This window comes from Camarhynchus parvulus, chromosome 28 (assembly GCF_901933205.1).
Source record: "Camarhynchus parvulus chromosome 28, STF_HiC, whole genome shotgun sequence".
Lineage (NCBI taxonomy): Eukaryota > Metazoa > Chordata > Aves > Passeriformes > Thraupidae > Camarhynchus > Camarhynchus parvulus.
Window position 1 is genome coordinate 182,797 of NC_044598.1, and position 22,046 is coordinate 204,842.

The 22,046-nt window shown below is 50.9% G+C and overlaps 1 protein-coding gene across 1 annotated transcript; it reads right to left on the minus strand.

Annotated features, from left to right (window-relative positions):
* Positions 1–6,825: 6,825 nt before the first annotated feature.
* On the minus strand, positions 6,826–21,633 carry MAU2 (MAU2 sister chromatid cohesion factor). The gene is made up of 19 exons (XM_030966768.1): positions 21,370–21,633; positions 21,082–21,099; positions 20,804–20,869; positions 20,286–20,381; positions 19,159–19,253; positions 17,782–17,809; positions 17,143–17,298; positions 16,575–16,721; positions 15,342–15,432; positions 14,976–15,079; positions 14,050–14,127; positions 13,355–13,420; positions 13,044–13,127; positions 12,074–12,123; positions 11,778–11,855; positions 10,664–10,775; positions 9,785–9,875; positions 8,723–8,850; positions 6,826–8,095 (listed from the first exon to the last, which is right to left on the minus strand). The coding sequence occupies exons 1-19, from the start codon at positions 21,457–21,459 to the stop codon at positions 8,021–8,023; spliced, it is 1,653 nt and encodes a 550-aa protein (XP_030822628.1). The 5' UTR covers positions 21,460–21,633; the 3' UTR covers positions 6,826–8,020.
* Between the last annotated feature and the right edge of the window lie 413 nt (positions 21,634–22,046).

Here is a 22,046-nt window from a genome sequence, read left to right on the forward strand (position 1 = left end):
CAGAGAGGGGACAGAGAGGGGACAGAGAGAGAGGGGACACAGAGAGGGGACAGAGAGGGGACACAGAGAGGGGACACAGAGAGGGGACAGAGGGGACACAGAGAGGGGACAGAGAGAGGGGACAGACAGAGGGGACAGAGAGAGAGGGGACAGAGAGACGGGACAGCGAGAGGACAGCGAGGACAGTGAGGGGAGAGACAGGGGACAGCGAGGGGACAGCAGGGACACAGAGACGACAGCGAGGGGACAGCGGCGGTGGCCGATGGAGCAGCGGCTTTGGGGGGCACTGGGACGGGGGCAGGGCCCGGCTCCGATCCCAAAATTCCCCAATCCCACAAAGCTCTGCAGCGCCGGGACAGCCCAAGGAGGAGCCCCGGCCCCAAAACCCTCCTGGAGAATTCCCCAAATCCCGGGAAATTCCCTGGAAATCTCCCAGCTCCCCAGATCCCAGCAGATCTCCCCCAAATCCCAGGAAATTCCCCCCAAATCAGCGCCTGGCATCCCCAGGATTTTGGGCAAAGACTTTTCCAGCCAAATCCAAAATCCCAAATTTCTATTATTTCCCACCAAATTAACAGCAGAAGGAATTGGGAGCTGTGGGATTATTGATTATTAATTATTCATCGTTATTCCCAGATCCCTGTGGGGCTTTTCCAGCTCATTCCCATTTGTCCCTCACCCTCCTGTTGCCCCAATCTAAAAAAGAAATCCCTAAAAGCCCCAAATTCCCAGAGTTTGGAAGGATTTGGGAAGGTGGAATGCAGCAGGATCAGGAATCCCAAATATACCTGCACAGGGAATGATCCCAGAGAAAATCACCCCAAAAGCTGGAAAATCCTATGGATGCCACCCTAAAAGTGGGGAAATTCCATGGATGTCACCCTAAAACCTGGAAAAATCCCATGGATGCCATCCCAAAGGTGGAAAAATCCCATGGATCTCACCAAAAACTTGGACAAATCCAACGGACGATGTCCCAAACCTGGAAAGTTCCAAGGATATCACCCAAATTTTGGGAAAACTCCATGGATTCCATCCCCAAAACTGGAAAAATCCAATGGATATCGCCCCAAACTGGGAATATTCCATGGATGCCATCCCCAAAACTGGAAAAATTCTATGGATAACACCCCAAAGCTGGAAAATCCAGTGGATATCATCCTAAAACTGGGAAAATCCAATGGGTACCACTCCAAACTGGACAAATCCCATGGATATCGACCAAAACTTGGAAAATCCCACGGATGCCATCCCAAAACTGGGAAAATCCAATGGACATCACCCCAAACTGGGAAAATTCCATCCCAAAGTTGGAAAAATCCCATGGATATCACCCCAAACGGCTGCCCTGGATAAAATCCCATCCCCATCGGAAGCGGGAACATCCCGGGATGGGAGAGATCCCAAAGTTTTTCAGATTCCTTTGGGATTCCTTCTCCGCTTTTCTGCCTCATTCCAGAGGCTCCCAGGGAAGATTTTGGGATTTCTTGGCTCTTCCTTCAGGGAGAGGTGGGATTTGGGGAGGGATTCCTGCCTGGAATGGGATGGGATGGAATTCTCAGGGAAGATCTGCCTGTCCCTGGATCCCTGGAATGTCCAAGGATCCAAGGAAAACTTGGAGCTGCTTCCAGAGGTGCAAGGAGCTCCAAAGGAGCTGGAGAGGATTTGGGATTTGGGAATTCCAGGGCACAGGGAATGGATTTGGGATGGGAATTCCAGGGCACAGGGAATGGATTTGGGATTTGGAATGGGGATCCCAGGGCACAGGGAATGGATTTGGGATTTGGGAATTCCAGGGCACAGGGAATGGATTTAGGATGGAATCCAAGGACCCAGGGAATGGATTTGGGATTTGGGAATTCCAGGATACAGGGAATGGATTTGGGATTTGGGAATTCCAGGGCCAAGGGAATGGATTTAAGCTGAGAAAGGGGCATTTGGGTGGGATTTTGGGAAGGAATTCCTGGCTGGAATGAGCTGGAATTCCCAGAGAAGCTGTTGGGATCCACTGCAGAATCCTGGGATTTGGGATGGGACCCTGAGATTCACCAAAGACGTCCCGAAGAATTTGGGATGGATCTTTAGAATTCACCACAGAATCCCAGAATTTGGGATGGACTCTCGGGATCCACTGCAGAATCCTGGAATTTGGGACAGATCCCTGGATTTCACCCAGATCCCTGGGATCCACCACAGACCCTCCCAGCTTTTCCAGCAGGTTTTGGGGAAAAAGCCCCGGATTTGGGCACTTTGGGACAATCCCTGTGGTTCTGCCCCAGCCCCTCGGATTTTCCAGTGAATCCCAGAGTTTTCCAGGGCATCCCTGAGTTTTGGGAGTTTTGAGGAACACACTCCCAAGTTTTCCAACAGATTCTTGAATTATCCCACAAATCCTCGGGATTCACTCAGAGCCCGGGGTTTTCCAGGGGAATTCCAGGATTTGGGGCAAACCCTCAGGATTTTCTGCAGAGCCTCAAGTTTTGGCACAAATCCCTGGATTTTGGGACAGCCCCTCAGGTTTTGCCGCCGAGTTTTCCAGCAGAACCCCCACTGTTTCAACAGACCCTCCAGTTTTGGCACAGACCCTCAGATTTTGGGACAAACCCTTGGACTTTCCAGTAGAAAATCCCTCGAGTTTTCCAACAGACCCCAGGATTTCCAGTGCATCCCCAGCTTTCCCTTCAGCCCCTCAGATTTTAGGACAAACCCTCCAATTTTAGGCCAAACCCTCAGATTTTCCCCCAGACCCTCAAGTTTTCCAGAAGATCTTCAGATTTTCCTCAATCCCTCCGTTTCCCCCAACCCCTCAGCTTTTCCCCACACCCCTCAGCATTTCCTGCACCCTTCAGTTTCCCCCACACCCCTCAGCATTTCCTGCATCCCTGGTTTTCCCTTCGACCCTTCAACTTTTCCCCAAACCCCTCAACTTTTCCTGTACCACTCAGTTTCCCCCAAACCCCTCACTTCTTCCCACACCCGTCAACTTCTTTTGCATCCCTGTTTTTCCCTTCAATCCTCCAACTTTTCCCCAAACCCCTCCACTTTTCCTGTACCACTCAGTTCTCTCCAAACCCCTCAGTTTCCCCCAAACCCCTCAGCATTTCCTGCACTCTTCAGTTTCCCCCAAACCCCTCAACTTTTCCTGCATCCCTGTTTCTCCCTTCGACCCTTCAACTTTTCCCCAAACCCCTCAACTTTATCTGCATCCCTGTTTTCTCTTCAACCCTCAACTTTTCCCCAAACCCCTCCACTTTTCATGTACCACTCAGTTTCCCCAAACCCCTCAGCATTTCCTGCATCCCTGTTTTTCCCTTCGACCCTTCAACTTTCCCCAAACCCCTCAACTTTATCTGCATCCCTGTTTTTCTCTTCAACCCTCCAACTTTTCCCCAAACCCCTCCACTTTTCCTGTACCACTCAGTTCTCCCCAAACCCCTCAGTTTCCCCCAAACCCCTCAGCATTCCCCGCACATCCCCGCTCCTCCCGCACATCCCCGCTCCTTTCCCCGCACATCCCCGCTCCTCTCCCCGCACATCCCCGCTCCTCTGCCCGCGTTTCCCCGCCCCGTGCCCAAAACTTTCTCCGTGTTTCCGGAGTGCCGCTCCGGGCCCGTCACGCAGCGGGGCACGCACCGCCGTGCCCGGGCCCCGGGGGGCTCCCTCAGCGCTGCCCGCGCTGCCCGCCCGGCCCCGAGCCGTGGCCTGGTGGCCCCGGTGGCCCCGGTGGTGGCCCGTCCCCTCCCCCACTCCCCTCCCCCGCCTTCCCAAGGCTCTGGCACCAATAATCCGCCTTTGCTGACATGCTCTGGTGGCTGTGCCTATCGGGCAACTCCCAGGATGCACTCCCGCTCCTCCCTGGCACCCCCTCACCCGTGCCCACCCTCCCCTCGGACTTCCCAACCTTTTCTTTTTTGCCTTTTTCTTTTTAAGCTTTTTCTTTTTTTATTATTATTATCTCCACCCCCCACCCCCGCACTCACACACACACCCGGCCGCACTTTCATCCCCCGTGAACCCCCCTGGCGCTTCGGCGCTCTCCCTCAGCCCGGCTCCCCGCGTCCCTCACGGGGTCCCCCCTGGCCTTGGGCGCCTTTTGGCCGCTCCCTTCTCCCCTCACGGCCGTGCCCCTCACAAACCGCCCCGGATCTCCGTCCCCGGCGTTCCCCCCGCGCTGCCCCGAGCCCCGAGCCGCCCTCAGGGGGAAGGGGGTGTGTGTGTGGGGGTGTCCCCTGGTCCCCGTCCCCCCCGGGGGGGCTGCTGAGGCGCGGGTGTCACTCACTGTCCGGAGCCCCCTCAGAGCCGCCTCCTCCTCCTCCTCAGCGGGGCCCGGCCCGGACTGGGGCCGTGGGGGAAGGGGAGGCGGCTCCCTCAGGTGGCCACTGACAGGAGGGGGGGGCGGGGGGGGCTGCGCGCGCAGGGGGACCCGCCCCCCCACTCGCCGTCCCCCCCCATCCTCCCGCCCCTCCCCCCCCCCTCCGTGCCCGCCCCTCTCCCCCCCCTCCCCTCCCCTGTGCCCCCCCCTCCCCTCGCGCCCCCCCCCGCGGGACCCCCCGTTGCCAGGCAGATTTGGGACACCCTCGCTCCCGGCCACGCCCCCTGCCCAGGCCTGGGGCGCTGCGTTGGGTGGGGTTTTTTTTTAATCTTTAAACTAATGATTGACAGCGTCGCCGGCAAATAGAAAGGTGGGTTGCCTGCGTTGCAGCCAATCGGCGCGAAGAGTCAGTAGTAGCTCCGCCCCCGTAGTAGAACGGTGATGGAAAGGGTGCGGTTTGTTTTTGATTGACGGGCATACTGACCAATCAGCGGTGCGACCCCGTGGTGCGCGCCGCGCCCCTGCTGTGAGGGAGGAAAGAGGCGCGGTCTAAATTTGATTGATAGCTGAAATATCCAATAGGAGACAGAGTTCATCCAAGAGGAGCCAATGAGAGCGCGGCCCGCGGGGAGGGGGCGGTGCGGCGGGCCGGGCCCGGCGGCTCGCGGCGGTTCCCCGGGGCCGGGCCGCGCTGGCTCCTCCCGGGGCCGGCTGAGGTGATGGCGGCGCGGGAGGGGCCGGCCCCGCCGCCCTTATCCGCCCGCGCAGGCCGCGCTGGGGCCGCAGATGGGGGGGGGCCGGCGGCAGGAAGCGGGGGAGGCCCCGGGGCCGGCGGAGCCGGTTCTGCGGGCGGGGTGGCGGCCGGGCCGGCTGAGGACCGGGACTCGCGGCTGAGGGCCGAGCGGGACCGGGGGCAGCGCCAGGGCCCCGGGCCGGGGATGGGATGACGAGGGGCCGTCCCCGCTCGGTGACTCCGGGGCTGATCTGGGTCAGAGCGGCTCGGTCCGGTCCGGTCCGGTCCGGCTGCTCCGCCGGGATCAGGCTCGGTGGGATTTGGGATCATTCCCGGTGGGATTTGGGATCATTCCTGGTGGGATTTGGGATCATTCCCGTTGGGATTTGGGATCATTGCCATTGGGATTTGGGATCATTGCCATTGGGATTTAATCCTGGAATCATTCCTGCAGGAATTGGGATCATTGCCGGTGGGATCTGGGATCATTCCCACAGGGCTTTGGGATCACTCCCTTTGGGATTTAACCCTTGGGATCATTCCCGTTGGGATTTGGCATCATTAGGATTTGGGATCATTCCCATTGGGATCTGGGATCATTCCCATTGGGCTTTAACCCTGGGGTCATTCCCATTGGGATTTGGGATCATTCCCATTGGGATTTAACCCTTGGGATCATTCCTGATGGGATTTGGGATCATTCCCACAGGGATTTAATCCCACAGGTTTCATTTCCCTTTTTCCTCCAAAATCTCAAGGAATTTCAGCTCCTCCTTCCCAGCTCTGCTCCATGAGAGAAAAAAAAAAAAGAAAAAGAAGGAGAAGCTGCCACGAAAAGCTATTAAATAATTTAATATACAATGGTAAAAAGCTCTGTACATTGGAATTTCCGCCGGGAATTTGGGGATTTGGGAATTCCGGCGGCGGGAGGAGCCCGCGGGAGCTGGGATCAGCTCAGAGCTCCCACCCCAACCCCAGAATTCCCGAGGGATTTTCCGGCTCTTTCACCGATTCTGATGGATTTTCACGGGAGATTGAAGGCGGAAAATTGGGGATTTGGTGGAATTTTTGGGAATTCTGCTCCTTCCTCGGCGTCTCCGGGGGGGTGGGAAAGGCTCTTTTCCCACCTGGGGAATTCCCAAAGCTCAGCCCCAACCACAGCTCTCCACAATTGGGATTTTTCCCAATTTTTTCCCCATTTTTTTCTAGGTTTTTCCCAAAGTTTTTGGGATTTGGCCGCCCTGGAAGTGCTCAAATGCAGGTGGGAGCAGCCTGGAATAGTGGAAGTGTCCCTGCCCTGGGATTGGGATCATCCCGAGGCTTTTCCAGCCCAAAATTTGGGAATTTGAGCCCAAAATTCCGAGCTGGATCCGAGTTAGGCCAGGAATTCCAGAATATTCTGGAACATGACGGAGTTAGAAAGGAAAATTTGGATTTCCTGGCTGAGATTTGGGAATTTCAGCCTTTCCCAAGCCAGGAAAATTCCAAGGAAAAAGATTCCAAGGGATTGTTGCACACCAGAGGAAATAAAAACTGGGAGTGTGCTTCCCAAAAAAGTCAAAAATTGGGAAAACTCCCCCAGTTCCTGATGAAAATCCCCAGATCCCAAAATTCCTGGGATGGTTCTGTCTCAGTGGGATCCCAAATATCCCAAAAAAAAAAACCCAGGAGCCTCTGGAATTTCCCATGGAATTTGGAAAATTCCAAATTCAGGCTGGAAAATCCCCGGATTTGGGAATTTTTGGGGATTTTTTTTCCCCGTTTTTTGGGTTTTTTTTTTTGAGTTCCAGTGGCACTAAGGATTTTCCTTAATCCCCCAAAAAATTCCAGAATAAAAACTCTCAATCCTCAATCCCCAAAACTTCCAGGTCCTTTGCAGACTTAGGACCAGGATTTCCATATTAAAAAAACCCTGGAAAATGCAAGTTTTTGGGAATGGGATAAAAAAAAAATCTCATCCCTGGAATGAATTCCAGAGGGAAAAAAAAATTGAGGAATTTGGGTGGAAAAAATTCCATGCTCTGGAAAAAAAAAAGGGGATTTGGGAAGGAAAGATGATGGGAATGAGGGAATTTTAAGGTTCCTTACCATCCAAGTGGGATTAAAAAATTCCCAAAAATCTCTGACAGTTTCAGGACTTTGGTTTTTTTTTCTCTCCAAAAATTCCAGAGTTCTTTTCCTTCCCCCTTTCCCAAAAATCTGGAGAAATTCCAACTGGGAAAAACAACTCATTTCCACCCCAGGCACTGCTGGGATCCTGGAAAAAAACTTCCAGCTTTTGTTTTCCTGGGATTCAGCATTCCCAGATTTCTGGGAAATCCAAAATCAACTGGGCTAAAACCAGAGAATTTAATCTGGAAAAGGGAATTTTATGCCGAGGGCAGGGCTGGAATTCCATCCCAAACCTCTGGGTTGGGATTTATTCCCAAGATTTGGGAATCCTTAAGGCACAGGTGGTGCCTTCAGCCTGGAAAAAATTTGGGATCAGCAGGAAAACTCCGGATTTTTTTTTCCCCCCAATCCCAAAGGCGTGAGGGAGAGCTGTGGCTGCGGGAGGGACATCCCAAAAAACCCTGGAATTCCTCCTTCCCAAAAAAAATGGGAATTTCCCCTCGGGGGAATTCCAGCTGGGAATCCAATCCATGATTTCTTCATCCCCGAGGATTCCCAGCTTTTCCTGGCAATTCCCTGCAGGATCAAACCTTGGGATTCACCTGGATATTCCCACCTGGAAAAGCAGCTCCGGAGGCTCTGGGAATCCCTGGAAAATTCCTGGATTTTTCTCACTACCAGAGGGAATTCTGAAGCTTTTCCATGGATTTTTTTTTGTTTCTTTTCCCAAGTTTTTGACGCCTTTTTTGTTTGTTTGTTTGTTTTTTTCCCCCTCTCCTCCTGGGATGTTGTTGGTGGATATCCTGGAGTTTTTTTGTTTTGTTTTTTTTTTTCCAGGAATTTTCCTGGAGTTTTCTTGGAATTCACAGCAGACTGGCCAGGCTGGTGGTGGGGCCGTTCTGGGCCTGGAATTGGACTGGGGGGGGTCCATCCGTCCACTGCAAAGGGAAAAAAACGGGATCAAAATCCCAGGAAAAATTCCCAGAAAATTCCCTCAGCATCACAGAATTCCCAGGAAAACCCTCCCTGCCTCAGGGATCCCAAATTCCAACCCCTCATCTCGCTGGAATTTGCTTTTCCAGGGGTTTATTTGGGGATTTCAAAACCAAAATCCCAGGAAAAATGGGGAAATTTGCCTCGGGATCAGAATTCCCAAGGAATCCCACACTGCAGCAGGGAACCCCGCTGGGATTTGGTTTTCCAGGGGATTTTTTGGGATTTCAAAGCCAAAACCCCACTGGGAGGGATTTGGATGATCCAGAGGCAAGAAAATCCCAATTTTGGATGCAAAAGCACTAAAAAACCCTTAAAAAATCCCATTTTCCCACCCTTATCCTAATTTTTGGGGGGATTTTTTGGCAGGGATTTCTTTCTGGGAATGCCAATTGCAGGATTCCAGGGATTGGGGAAGGATTTGGATGATCCAGAGGGAAGAAAATCTCAATTTTGGATGCGACAGCACTAAAAAAAATCATTTTAAAAAACTATAGAAATGAACTCAAGGGTCCTTTTTGCCACAGGCAAAGTGGGAATTTTGGGAATTTTGGGAATTCCTGGGCTCTGACCGTGATCAGGTTGTGCTCGGGGAGGCTGCAGGCCTCGATGTGGTCCTGGAGCAGCTGCTGGGAGAAGTTCTGGTGCATCTGGGCGGCCTCGTGGGCATCCATGGCATTGCCACACGCCTTGTTCAGGTCTGGCAAAGGCAGAGAAATCCTGGGATTTATCCAAGTCCCACCTCTGAGCTCCCCTCATCCCAAAAAAATCCTGGGATTTATCCAAGTCCCACCTCTGAGCTCCCCTCATCCCAAAAATCCTCCCTGAGTTTGGGGTCTGCACAGAAATCTCAAGGATTCCCTGGGATTGCAGGGAATAAAATCCCAAAATTCCTCTTGGGATTGTAGGGAATCAAATCTCAAAATTCCCAAGAATTCCTTAGGATTGCAGGGAATAAAATCCCAAAATTCCCTCCTGGGATTGCAGGGAATAAAATCCCAAAATTCCTCTTGGGATTGCAGGGAATAAAATCCCAAAATTCCCAAGAATTCCTTAGGATTTCAGGGAATAAAATCTCAACATTCCTCTTGGGATTGTAGGGAATCAAATCCCAAAATTCCTTTTGGGATTGTAGGGAATCAAAACCCAAAATTCCTCTTGGGATTGTAGGGAATCAAAACCCAAAATTCCTCTTGGGATTGCAGGGAATAAAATCCCCAAATTCCTCCTGGGATTGTAGGGAATAAAATCCCCAAATTCCCAAGAATTCCTTAGGATTGCAGGGAATAAAATCCCCAAAATTGCCTCAATTTGAGGCAAAATCTGCCCCATAAATTCCACAGGGATCCTGAATTTTTTTCCCCTTTTCCAAAGGAAATGTTTTTTATGGATAAATCACCCCTGCAGCTTTCCCATTCCCATTTCCCCCAAACCCTTGGGATAATTTCCACATTTTCCTTTAATTCCCAGTCTCCCAGAGGCTCCATCCCAGTTTTTTATGGAAAAATCACCCCTGGAGCTGCACATTCCCATTTCCCCCAAAGCCCTGGGATAATCCCCAGCACTCCCACCCTCCCCAGGCTGTTTCCCTGTTCCCAGGCTGCTCCCAGATCCCGGATTGATCCCGGATTTACCCCGGAGCAGGGCAGAGGACCAGAGCTGCACGGACATGTCTGGGATCTTGCTGGCCAGCTGCATGGCTGGCACCACCATGTTGTTGCTTTCCTAGGAAAATCGGGAAAGGAAAGGGAAAAATTGGAATTTTATGGGAATTTTTCCCGCCCTTTCCGGCACTGATTGAGTGGAAAAGATGGAAAATTCCTGGTGGGAAATTGGATTTTTTGTCGCTCTGCTCGATGGGATGGAAGGCAGGAAAATGCTCAAGATTCTCAAGGATTTCTTGGGATTGAAGGGAATAAAATCTCAAAATTCCCAAGGAATCCATGGTGTGGAAGGGAATAAAATCCCCAAATTCCCAGGGATTCCCTGGGATGAAAAGGAATCAGATCCCAAGGATCTGCTGGGATGGAAAGGAATAAAATCCCAAAATTCCTTGGGATGGAAGGGAGTAACAGGCCCAAGAATTCCTTAGGATTGCAGGAAATAAAATCCCAAAATTCCCAAGGATTCCCTGGGATTGCAGGGAATAAAATCCCAAGATTGCCAGGGATTTGCTGGGATAGAAAAGAATAAAATCCCAAGATTCCTAAACATTCCTTAGGATTGTAAGGCAATGGATTCCCTGATTTCAGCTGGAATTTTTTTGAGGGATTTTTTTGGGGGGATTTATTCTGGGAATGCCCACTGCAGGATTCCAGGGACTGGGAGAGGTTTGGACGATCCAGGGGGAAGAAAATCCCGATTTTTTTATACGACAGCACTAAAAAACCCTTTAAAAATCCCATTTTTTCCACCTGTGTCCCGATTTTCTCGGGGATTTTTTTTTTGGGGGGGGAATTTTTTCTGGGAATGGCCCTTGCAGGACCCAGGGGTGGGGAGGGCTCTGGAGTCACCCTGTGGTTGCCCAGCACGTAGAAGATGTGGCCCAGCAGCACCAGCGAGCAGGCGGTCAGGCGGTTCAGGTCCTCGGCGTTCGACATCTTCAGCGTCTCCCGCAAAAAACGCCTGGAAAAACGGGAAAACGGGAAAACGGATTGGAGCCCCCCCCGAGCAGCCTGGGGTGACTCCTGCAGGGATGGAGGGGCAGCAGCTGGGATAAAGGAGCTCAGAGAAAGGGAATTCCTGAGGTTTCTCTTGGATTGGGCCCTTGGAAGGTGCAGATTCCTGGGATGGAAAGGAATGAGATTCCCCGGGCGGGGTTCCTTGGGATTGCGGGGATTAAAATCCCAAAATTCCCAAGGATTCCAGGGAATAACAATCCCAAAATTCCCAGGGATTCCAGGGAATAACAATCCCAAAATTCCCAGGAATTCCAGGGCATAATGATCCCAAAATTCTCAGGGATTCTTTAGGATTACAGGGAATGAGATCCCAAGGATTCCCTGGAATTGAAGGGAATAAAATGCCCAAGATTCCCAAGGGTTTCTTGGGGTTCCAAGGAATAAAAGTCCCAGATTCTCAAGGATTCCCAAGGATTCCAGGGAGTAAAATTCCCAAGGATTCCCTGGGATTGCAGGGATTAAAACCCCAAAATTCCCAAGGATTCCAGGGAATGCAGATCCCCAAGGATTCCAGGGCATAATGGTCCCAAAATTCTCAGGGATTCTTTGGGATTACAGGGAATGAGATCCCAAGGATTCCTTGGGATTGCAGGGAATAAGACCCCAAAATTCCCAAGGATTTCTAAGGATTGCAGGGGCTGATTCCCAAGGACTCCTTGGGATTGGAGGGAATCACCTTCTCTCCAAGAATTCCCAAGGATTTTTTTGGGATCGCTGGGAGCAACATTGCCAAGATTCTCAAGGGATGGCAGGGAATGATTTCTAAGGATTCCAAAGGGAAAGAGCTCAACCCTCACCACATCCCCGGCCAATCCAGGAGAAATCCATGGGATGGACACAAAGCCTTGGCATTCCCACTCCCATCCCAAAACAAAAAAAGCCAGGGTGATTTTTCCAACATTTTCCCCACATTTTTCCCACTTTTTCCCCAGGGGTTTGGACTCACTTGGCCTCGTTGTATCTTCCCTGGAAAAAGGAGAAGAGCCCTCGGATGTAGAAGGCTGCAGCCCGCAGACAGTGGGAACTATGGGGAAAAAAACCACATGGATACCTCAGGATGCCACCCAAATTCCCAGGAATTCCACCCCAAAATCCAACTCCCAAGCAAAATATTACGTTTGAGCCCCATCCCAAGTTTTTCACTGGAGTTAAGTTGGATTTTTTTTCTCCTAATTTGTTGAAAATCCTGCTGCAAATCAGTCATTCCCAGCCCGGAATGTTGGGATTTGTGGGAATTCTCACCTCACTGGGAAGTTGTGGTCGGGGTTTATCCTTTCCAATAAACTGTAGAGCTGGAAAAGTGGGAGAAGAAAAGGAAAAATCAATTTTCCAAGGAAAAAATCAACACCAAAACAGTGAAATGCCACCCAAACCGGCCCAAGTTTATCCCAATATTGGGAATTTTAGGCTTGCTTTGATCCCAAAAATCCAAGTTTTATCCCAAATCTCCTCCAATTCCACAGCTTTTCCTGGATAATTGTATTCCCACAGACAACTTGGAGCTGATGGATCAGATAATGAATTTAATATCGGATTTGATTAATAAAAACCAGAATTTAATTAAAGAATTCACAAATTTTAAGTATATTTTTTGCTCCCCCCCATGAAGGAGCTGCGGCCAGCAAGGCCCTGATGGAAAAAAGAGAAAAAGCATTTTTTTTTTTTTTCACAGAAAATTGTGAATACCCACCCCTGATTGAGAGCGGATGAAAAATACCCAGAAAAAGCAGAATTTCAGGATTTTTCTCCATCAGAGAACAGAAAGTTGAGATTTCCCACTCCCCTCATGAATAGGATTCTGTCAGCAAGGCCCTGATGGAAAAAATACCCAGAAAAAGGCAAATCCCAGGAATTTTCTCCACAGAAAAGCAGGATTTGAGAGAAAGAGTGGGAAAAATTGTGGGAATAACCCAGAAATTTTGGAGTTTTCCCGCCAATTTCTCAGGAATTCCCACTCTCCTCATGAAGGAGCTGTGGCCAGCAAGGCCCTGATGGAAAAAATACCCAGAAAAAGCAGAATTTCTTTTTTCAAGAAAGTGAGACTATGAATAGGATGTCAGCAAGCGATGGAAAAAAACAGAAAAGCAAACTAGAATTTTCCACAGGGGAGGGAGTGTGGCCAGCAAGGCCCTGATGGAAAAAAAGCCCAGAAAAAGCAGAATTTCAGGGATTTTCTCCACAGAAAAGCAGGATTAGGGAGAGCCCAGCTCACCTCCTGGTGCCGATTCCCCTCCCGGATGTAGACGCTGGCCAGGTTGGTGACAATGAACGCCCACAGCTCCTGGTGGGTTGTGAGCTGGAAAGGAGAAAATCCCCAAATATTTCAGTTTTTTCCTCACCATTTGTTCATTCCCATTAAAATATCCTGGCTAAAAAACTCACACGTTGATATTCTGATGTTAAAAATCCCCCCTCAATCCAAGGAAAATCGTTAATAAATAATGGAATTAAGGAAGGTTTCCCTTCTAAATTCACATTGCCATCCTTAAGTTTCCAGGAGAAAATTTGGGAATAAAATCTCACCCTCAGTGCTGTAGTGAATTGTGCTTCTGCATTATCCATGCAGTTGACAGAGATGCAGTAGAGACCCTGGAAAAGAAAGGATATTTTTTGGGAATGCAGCCCAAAACATTCCCAAATCCATGGAAATATTGGGATAACAGGAGGAAAAAGGGAGCATCGAGTCTCAGGTGTGGGGAAAATAAGGAATTTCCAAAAAATGTCCTTTAAAAAAATTATTCATGGGGAAAAAAGCTTATTTTAGCTAAAAAAATCTTTATTAAAATCGTGGAGAACTCAGTATTCCCTACAAAAACCTTTTGCCTTCTATAATTCCCACATAAAGCCATCTCCAGTGGGCACAGTTGAAATCCCTGGATTTCCCCTTTTCCAGCTGACTCCTCCCAAATTCCCCCTCCCTTCATGAAGGAACTGCTGCCAGACAAGGCCTGGATGTCAAAAATACCCAGGAAAAGCCAAATCCCAGGAATTTTCTCCACAGAAAAAATGGGATTTTTCTCTCCAGGAATTGCTGGAGAGATAGTGGGAAGTGCCCCTGCCTGCCCAACCCATCCTGGAATTCTGTTTCCAAAGGGTTTCCAGGTGGGGATGAGCTCCCCCAAGCAGTGCAGGGTTGCAGATCTGTAATTCCCAGGGAATCTCCTCTCTGGAATTCCGGGTGGGATGCAGAATTCCCAGGTTTGACCCCAAAAACTCACCAGGAGCGTGTGCAGCTGGGCAGCGTGGTTGGAGAAGAGCCTGGGAGACTGCTGGCACAGCTGGCACACCTGGGAGATCTGAGGGAAAAAAAACCCCAATTCTCCATTTTTGACACTTTTCCCCCTCAGTTTTATGCTCCAAATCCCGCTCCTTGCACCCCTCGTGGATGCAGGGATCTTATCCAGGATCTCCTGGATAGAAAGGGAGGCTGGGTGTGCTGCCAGCACAGGAGAAGGGATTTCCTCACATCCCTCCCACATTCCAGCTGCTTTGGAATGGTTTCCTCCACCCCCTGGAATTCACAGCCACGGGTCCCTCCTGAAATGCTGCAGGTTTCCCAGGAAAAGTGGGATAAAACCTCCCAAAATCTGGGATTGGGATGAGTTTCAGGAGGCTGGATCCCTCCCCATTCCCAGCACAGTGTTCCTAAGAAAGCTGACAGCAGGGATTGGATGATCCAGGCCTGGGATGGATTCCCAGGATTTTAAAATTATTGGAAAAATAGAAAAAAATTTTAAAAAAGTCCAGTTTTCTTTGGAACAACCCAAGTGAACCAGGAAAGAGGAGGAAAAGCAGGAATGGGAAAAACTGGGAAACACCTGGATGGGGCAGGAACCTGAAGAGGAAGGAGCCACTCTGGAATGGTTGGAATGGGAAAAAACCACTGGAATCAGCCTGGAATTGCCACCAGGAAGGTGTCAATCCATCCAATTACTGATTATCCCATGATCAATCCCAAAGTGCCCTTAAATAAACATTTAAAATGAGGCAATCCCACATTTCCCAAGTCCTGAGCCCCACCAAGGCTGGCTGTATCCATGAATAACCCAGCAGGAATTCCCACATTTTAGAGGCTGTTCCTGCAGAATATTCCCATTTTTTGGGAGCCAATCCCAAGCAGGAAATGCTGGAATTCCCTCGTTACCTCCTGCAGGGCTGTGGCTTTGTGTCCTGTGACCAGCCTGCACATGATGATGTGTTCCAACAAAATCACTTGGAATGAGGACAGGATGGGGCTGCAGTCCAGCACTGGGAAAGGAGCAGGAGCAATTCCATCAGGCATTTGTGGAATGTTTCAAATCCCACCCAAAAAAAAAAAAACCCAAAAAGTTGATTTTTGTACTCCAAAGCCACCCCTTGGCCTTAAAATCAGGGGTTCAATTTTAGTTTTAGTTTTAGGCTGACCCAGCAGCTCAACAAGGCTGTGGGATGGGTTTAAATGAGGAATAAATAACGGGATTTTCCAGGATTTTTCTGGAATCCAGAAGAATTCCGAGCCCTTTTTCCTTACTTTTGAGCTTCTCCAGCTGCATGAGGGCTTTGTCCGTGTACTTCTGAGCCTTCTCCAGGTAGCCTGCCTGCATGGAATGCATCACTGTCACCTGCAGGGAAGCACAGCAAGGATTATCCCCCTCAGGAATTCCCCTAGGATGCAATTCCCACAGCAGAAATCCCTGGCAAAGTTCTGGAGCGGCCCAGGATAGTGGGAAGTGTGATTGAGGGGGTGGGAATGGATGATCCTAAAGCTCCTTCCCAGCCCCAACCATTCCATGATTCCCAAAATTTATCTGTGCAGAGAGGGAAGGGCTGGGAATTCACAGAACTCCTCAAATCCCAGATTTTTTCCAAGGATTGGAATAATCTCCAAGAAATTTAACAAAGTCCTTCAGCAATTCCAAGTCCAGCTCTCCTCATGTTGGTAAAATTAAGCCAAAGTGGTTCTGCTCTGTACAAATGACTCAATTTTCATTTGAATCAGGTATTAATTAATCAATTAATTAGTTATTAACTAATTAATTCCCATTTGCAGACTGGAGTCTCCTCACACACTGAGCAGCTCCCTCAGCATCACCCCTGGACACTGAGGCAGGACCAGCACCAAGCAGCTGATGAAATTAAGTCAAAGTGCTTTCCTTTGTATAAATAACTCAATTTTCATTTCAATTGGGTATTAAATGATAAATCAATTAATTAATTAATTCCCATTCCCAGCCTGGAATCTCCTCACACACTGAGCAGCCCCTTCAGCATCACCCCATGGATGCCGAGGCACAACCAGCCCCAAGCAGTTGATAAAATGAAGCCAAAGTGGCCTGATTTGTACAAATATCTCCATTTTTCACTTGATTGGGGTATTGATTAATCAGTTAATTAATTATTTATTAAGTAATTCCCATTTCCAGCCTGGAATCTCCTCACACACCAAGCAGCTCCCTCAGCATCACCCCACGGACACTGAGGGGGGAAAAAAAAGCACAAACAGTTGATAAAATTAAGCCAAAGTGTTCTGATTTCTACAAATAACTTCATTTTCATTTGAGTCAGGTACTAATTAATTAATTAGTTATTGAATGATTTATTAATTCCCATTTCCAGCCTGCAATCTCCTCACACACTGAGCAACCCCCTCAGCATCACGCCGGGGTCGCTGAGGGAAAACCAGCCCAAAGCAGCCACAAACCCCATCCCTGCTGGCTCCAAACCCCTCGTTAATTAGCGATTAGCAGGAACGAGGAGCTCTCACCAGGTAGACCAGCACACACATGTGCTCCTTGGGCAGCCAGTGGAAGAGGTCGGCGGGGTTGCTGGGCAGGATCTCGTCGTCGTGCAGGGTGGAGATGGTTTGGATGCACTGCTGCAGCTGCTTCAGGCACGGCTTCACGCTCTTCACCTGCCAGCACACAATTCCCAGGGGGAATTCCTCACATCCCCACTGCTGGAATGCTCTGGGACAGGGGAAACTCCCAGCAGAGTGGTAATTCCCTTATTGAGGGGCTTGGTTTAGGATTGATGACCTTCAGCGCTTCACGGGGGTGAACGGCACCAAGGGATGCTCAAAATATTCCCCAAATCCCCCAAAAATTCCTTTATTCCCTCCAACACACGCGGGAAGCAACAGAGACCACCGTGGATATAAAAATATCGTGGAAAACATCTCCAAATTAACGTGATTTCCTCACTCTCCGTTTAATTTGGCAACAAAACCCAAAGGAGTTTGTTTAACTTCCAAAAAAAACCCCAAAAATCCCCTCAGGGCTGATTTTTTAGGGAATATCCCTGTCCCAAACTCCCAGCTGGAACGTGGCACATACCTGGCCGGCATCCAGGTAATGTGTGACCTGCAGGACCAGGAAGAAGACCCTGAGGGATTCCTTCTGGATGGGATTGCCCTGCCAGTTCTCCACGATCTGCCCACACAGCGTCAGCAGCGGGTGAACCTCCTGCAGCTTCCTCTCCATCAGCAGCAGCTGCAATTCCCAAGGAAAATCCAGGAAAATTTGTCAGGATGAACCCTCAGGGAGTGACAATTCCCCATGGAAAACGGGGCTGCCTCAAGCCTGGAATTGCCCAAAGCCAGCTTGGAGCTGCCTGGGATAGTGGAAGGTGTCCCTGCTTCTTCCAAGCCAAACAATTCCATGGATTCTCCAATTCCAGGATTCTCCAATTCCATGGATTCTCCAATTCCAGGGATTCTCCAATTCCAGGCATTAGGATTGGAATTTTCACCTGATTTCCACAGCTCTTTCACCCCACCAGCTTTTCCATCTCTCATTACAAAAGCTCCAGTGAAAATTTGCAACAATTCTTTTATTTTTCCCAGAAAAAATAAGGGAGAAAAGCTGGATTTATCCTCCAGAATCCTGCTTATCTCTCCCCCCAACCAAAAAAAAATCCTCTGGAATTTACAATTAAACAATAAATAATTTATTTTAAAAAGAGTTCCAACTCACCATCCCCTTGCTGAGCAGAAACAGGGCTCTGGAATGAAAGAAAATAAAATTAAATCCCAAAAGAAATTTTTCCATCCACAAAGAGAAAAACACCAGGAAAAAAAAATCTGACTTTTTCTCCCTCTAAAAACAGGGAAAAAAGAGGATTAAGGGAACTGATAGAGGAATTCCTGGGGAATTGGGGGAGGAGATCCCAGGGAATTCAGGCAGGAAGCCCAGGGAATTTGGGGAGGAAATCCCAGGAATTCTGTCGGGAAATCCCAGGGGACTCAAGGAAGAAATCCCAGGGAATTCAGGCAGGGAATCCCAGGGAATTAAGGGATGAAATCCCAGGGAATTCAGGGATGAAATCCCAGGAAATTCAGGCAGGGAATCCCAAAGAATTCAGGGATGAAATCCCAGGAAATTCAGGCAGGGAATCCCAGGGAATTCAGGGATGAAATCCCAGAGAACTCAGGGATGAAATCCCAAGGAATTCAGGCAGGGAATCCCAGGGAATTCAGGGATGGAATCCCAGGGAATCTGGGCAGGGAATCCCAGGGAATCCAGGCAGGGAATCCCGGGGAATTCAGGCAAGGAATCCCAGGGAATCCAGGCAAGGAATCCCAGGGAATCCAGACAGGGAATCCCAGGGAACTCAGGCAGAGAATCCCAGGGAATCCAGGCAGGGAATCCCAGGGAATCCAGGCAGGGAATCTAGGCAGGGAATCCCAGGGAATCCAGGCAGGGAATCCCAGGGAATCCAGGCAAGGAATCCCAGGGAACTCAGGCAGGGAATCCCAGGGAACTCAGGCAGAGAATCCCAGGGAATCCAGGCAGGGAATCCCAGGGAATCCAGGCAGGGAATCCCGGGGAATTCAGGCAAGGAATCCCAGGGAATCCAGGCAAGGAATCCCAGGGAATCCAGACAGGGAATCCCAGGGAACTCAGGCAGAGAATCCCAGGGAATCCAGGCAGGGAATCCCAGGGAATCCAGGCAGGGAATCTAGGCAGGGAATCCCAGGGAATCCAGGCAGGGAATCCCAGGGAATCCAGGCAAGGAATCCCAGGGAACTCAGGCAGGGAATCCCAGGGAACTCAGGCAGAGAATCCCAGGGAATCCAGGCAGGGAATCCCAGGGAATCCAGGCAAGGAATCCCAGGGAACTCAGGCAGGGAATCCCAGGGAACTCAGGCAGAGAATCCCAGGGAATCCAGGCAGGGAATCCCAGGGAACTCAGGCAGGGAATCCCAGGGAATCCAGACAGGGAATCCCAGGGAATCCAGACAGGGAATCCCAGGGAATCCAGGCAGGGAATCCCAGGGAATTCAGGCAGGGAATCTAGGCAGGGAATCCCAGGAATGCAGGCAGGGATCCCTGAGGAAGGCAGAGCTGCACCTGGTGTACTCGGAGCCCACCACGCGCGCGTACTCTGCCCCCACGCCCAGCAGGTCACAGGCCGACACCAAATCCTTCTCCAGCGTGTGCAGTTGCTGAAATGGGAATAAAAAATGCCATGAAAATCCAGCATTTGCTCCATGAATCCCCAAAAAAATGCCATTATCCCTGGATTTACAAATCCCTGCTCCTTAATGGGGTTTTAGACCCGTTTTCCAAAGAAATCTGTGGCGTTTCCAAGGATTTGTCTGATCCCAGAAGGATTTATTTGTCTTCAAATTCCTAATTAATGAGGAATTGGTTAAAAATTGGAGGCAGATCTTGCAAAGGGTGAAAATCCAGGGCTGATCAGATCCCCACAGCTCCAAAAAACCCAGGGATTGTCCCACTGGAGCAAGATTTTTCCCAGCAAGAGGAGCCTGCAAAGTGTGCTCCCAAATTTTATCCCTTTCCCAAACCCAGAGGGAATTCAGGAAGAGGAGAACAGGCTCCAAGGAAATGGGAAATCAGGGAAAAACAGGAAAAATGGGAAGCTCCAAGGAGAGGAAAAGCTCTGGAATCCTCAGGATGAATTCCCGGAAAATTAAATATTCCTCAGTTCCTGGGAGACTAAATATTCCTGAATCCATAGAGAATTAAGATTCTTTTTCCATAAACACATTAAAATATGTCTCTATTCTCACTAACATTTTTAACTTTATAAATATTCTGAAGCGTATTCCAGAGCAGGAACAAAAACTTTCCTTGGACTCTTTTCCTGGCTCCTTTCCTTGGATGCTTTTCCTCCTTCTCCCATCCCTCATGAAACATAAAACAATCAACACTTCCAAGCCCAGCAGGATAAGCCTCAAAATGGATTTTTTCCCTCCATCCTTGGAATTCCAGGTCCCTAATTCCCACTGAGTGATCCTGGCGGATTCCTTGATCCAACCCAACACCAATTCCCACCCTGGATTTTCCCTCTCCGCTAACAACAAATTTTTAGGGGATAAAGGGATAAAAACCACCCAGTTACAGCAAATTTTTAAAAGGAATAATAAAATGCAAGGCTTGCAGGCTGTTTTGAACGGGGATGCAGGATTTTTTGCAGGATTTTTCCCCAAGGAATTGCTGCTGCAAGGACTCACAGCCAGCTGGAAGAGCAGCCTGCAGTGCCAGTAGGGAGTCTGCTGGGAGATCTGGATGGCTTTGCGCAGCAGGGGCTTGGCCGTGTCCACGGAATTCTGCAACACAGACAGGCCCCCCCAGTCACCACAAACCTGGATCCTGGAATCCCACAGCCCTGGAAAACCACGCTGAACCCTCCAGGGAGGGCTGGGAGGGACGGATCAGAGCGTTGGAAGCAATAAAAATAAAGTGGGGAAAAGTCCTGGGCTGCTGCGTCCATGGAATGTCCAAAGTAGGGTTGGACAGGATTGGAGGAATCTGGGATTTGGGGAGGATTGGAGGAATCTGGGGAGGACTGGAGGAATCTGGGGTCTGGGGAGGATTGGAGAAATCTGGGATCTGGGGAGGACTGGAGGAATCTGGGATCTGGGGAGGATTGGAGGAATCTGGGGAGAAGAAAATTGGATGGGAGAAGAGGGATCTGGGGAGAAACCCCCAAAGTCGAGGGGCACAGAGGGGTTTTGGGGGTTTCTCTCACCTCCTGGCAGTAGAGCTCTGACAGCAAACTGGCTGCCTCAAACTTCACATCTTCAAACTGGGGGATCTGGCACCAGGGTTAAGGGAACCACAAAATCTGGGTGGGAAACAGCAGCAAAGCCTCCACAACCCCTCAGGAAAATGGGGATGAGATGGGATTTAAGGTCCTTTCCAACCCAAAACACCCATTCCATGCCCCCACCCCCAGGCCCCTGAGGTGCTTTGGTAGTCTCCCTGGAGCTGTTCGGAGCTTGGAGCTGGATCCCGGGAAAAGGATACCTGCTGGGATATCAGCCACTGCAAGAGAACACAGTGAGTTAGGCTGGCACCAACACCCACCAGAACCGCCCTGACCCCCTCTCACTCCATGCCAGGAGCCTCCCACCGCCCCCCTGCCCTGCTCCTCATCTTTTCCAGCTGCCAGCACCCCTCCCGCTAATCTTTACCTTCTCCAAGCGCCCAGACCCCGTCCCCACCGCCCCCAACCCTTTGTCCTTGCAGCGGCACCCCCCGCTCCCCCCTTCCCAAGCCCCCCGTGTCCCCCAAGGCCATCCCAGCCCCGCTCACCGCCTTCTCCAGGTGCCCGCGGGCCTGGTCGCCGTTGCGGGTGTGGTGGTAGAGGACGGAGCCGAGCTGCAGGTGCGTGCGGGCTTCCATGCGGGCCGGGGGCTTGCGGGGCAGCACGGCCTGCAGGCAGTGCACGCACAGCCGCACCTTGGGCGGGCTGGACGTGCGGAAATGCTCGGCCAGGCCCAGCAGCGCCAGGTACCACGACTCGCCCGCGGCCGCGCCGCCGCCCGACCCCGAGCCCGGCGCAGGCCCGGCTGCGCCGCCGCCGCCTCCGGCACCTCCGCCGCCGCCTCCGGCACCACCCGCGGCTCCCGCCGCCTCCCCAGAGCCGCTCCCGCCGCCTCCCGCCGGCTGCGGCGGCTGCTGAGGCGGCGGCGGCTGCTGAGGGGCCGCCGCGCCCGCCGCCACCGCCGCCATCTTGGGGCCGCCGACAACACCGCCGCGAGGCGCGGGGCACGACGGGACTTGGAGTCCGAGCGCCTCAGGCGCGGAGGGGAGGTGGGAGTTGTAGTCTGCACTTTCGCACCCATAGGATGCGGGGCGAACCGGAGAATGACCGTAGCAGCGGAGCCGCCAGAGCGGGGTAGTTCGGCCGCCCCGCGAGCGGGGCGCGGTGCGGCGGGAGGAGCGGGGAGAGCGGCGGGATGCGCCCTTGAGGGACTACATCTCCCAGG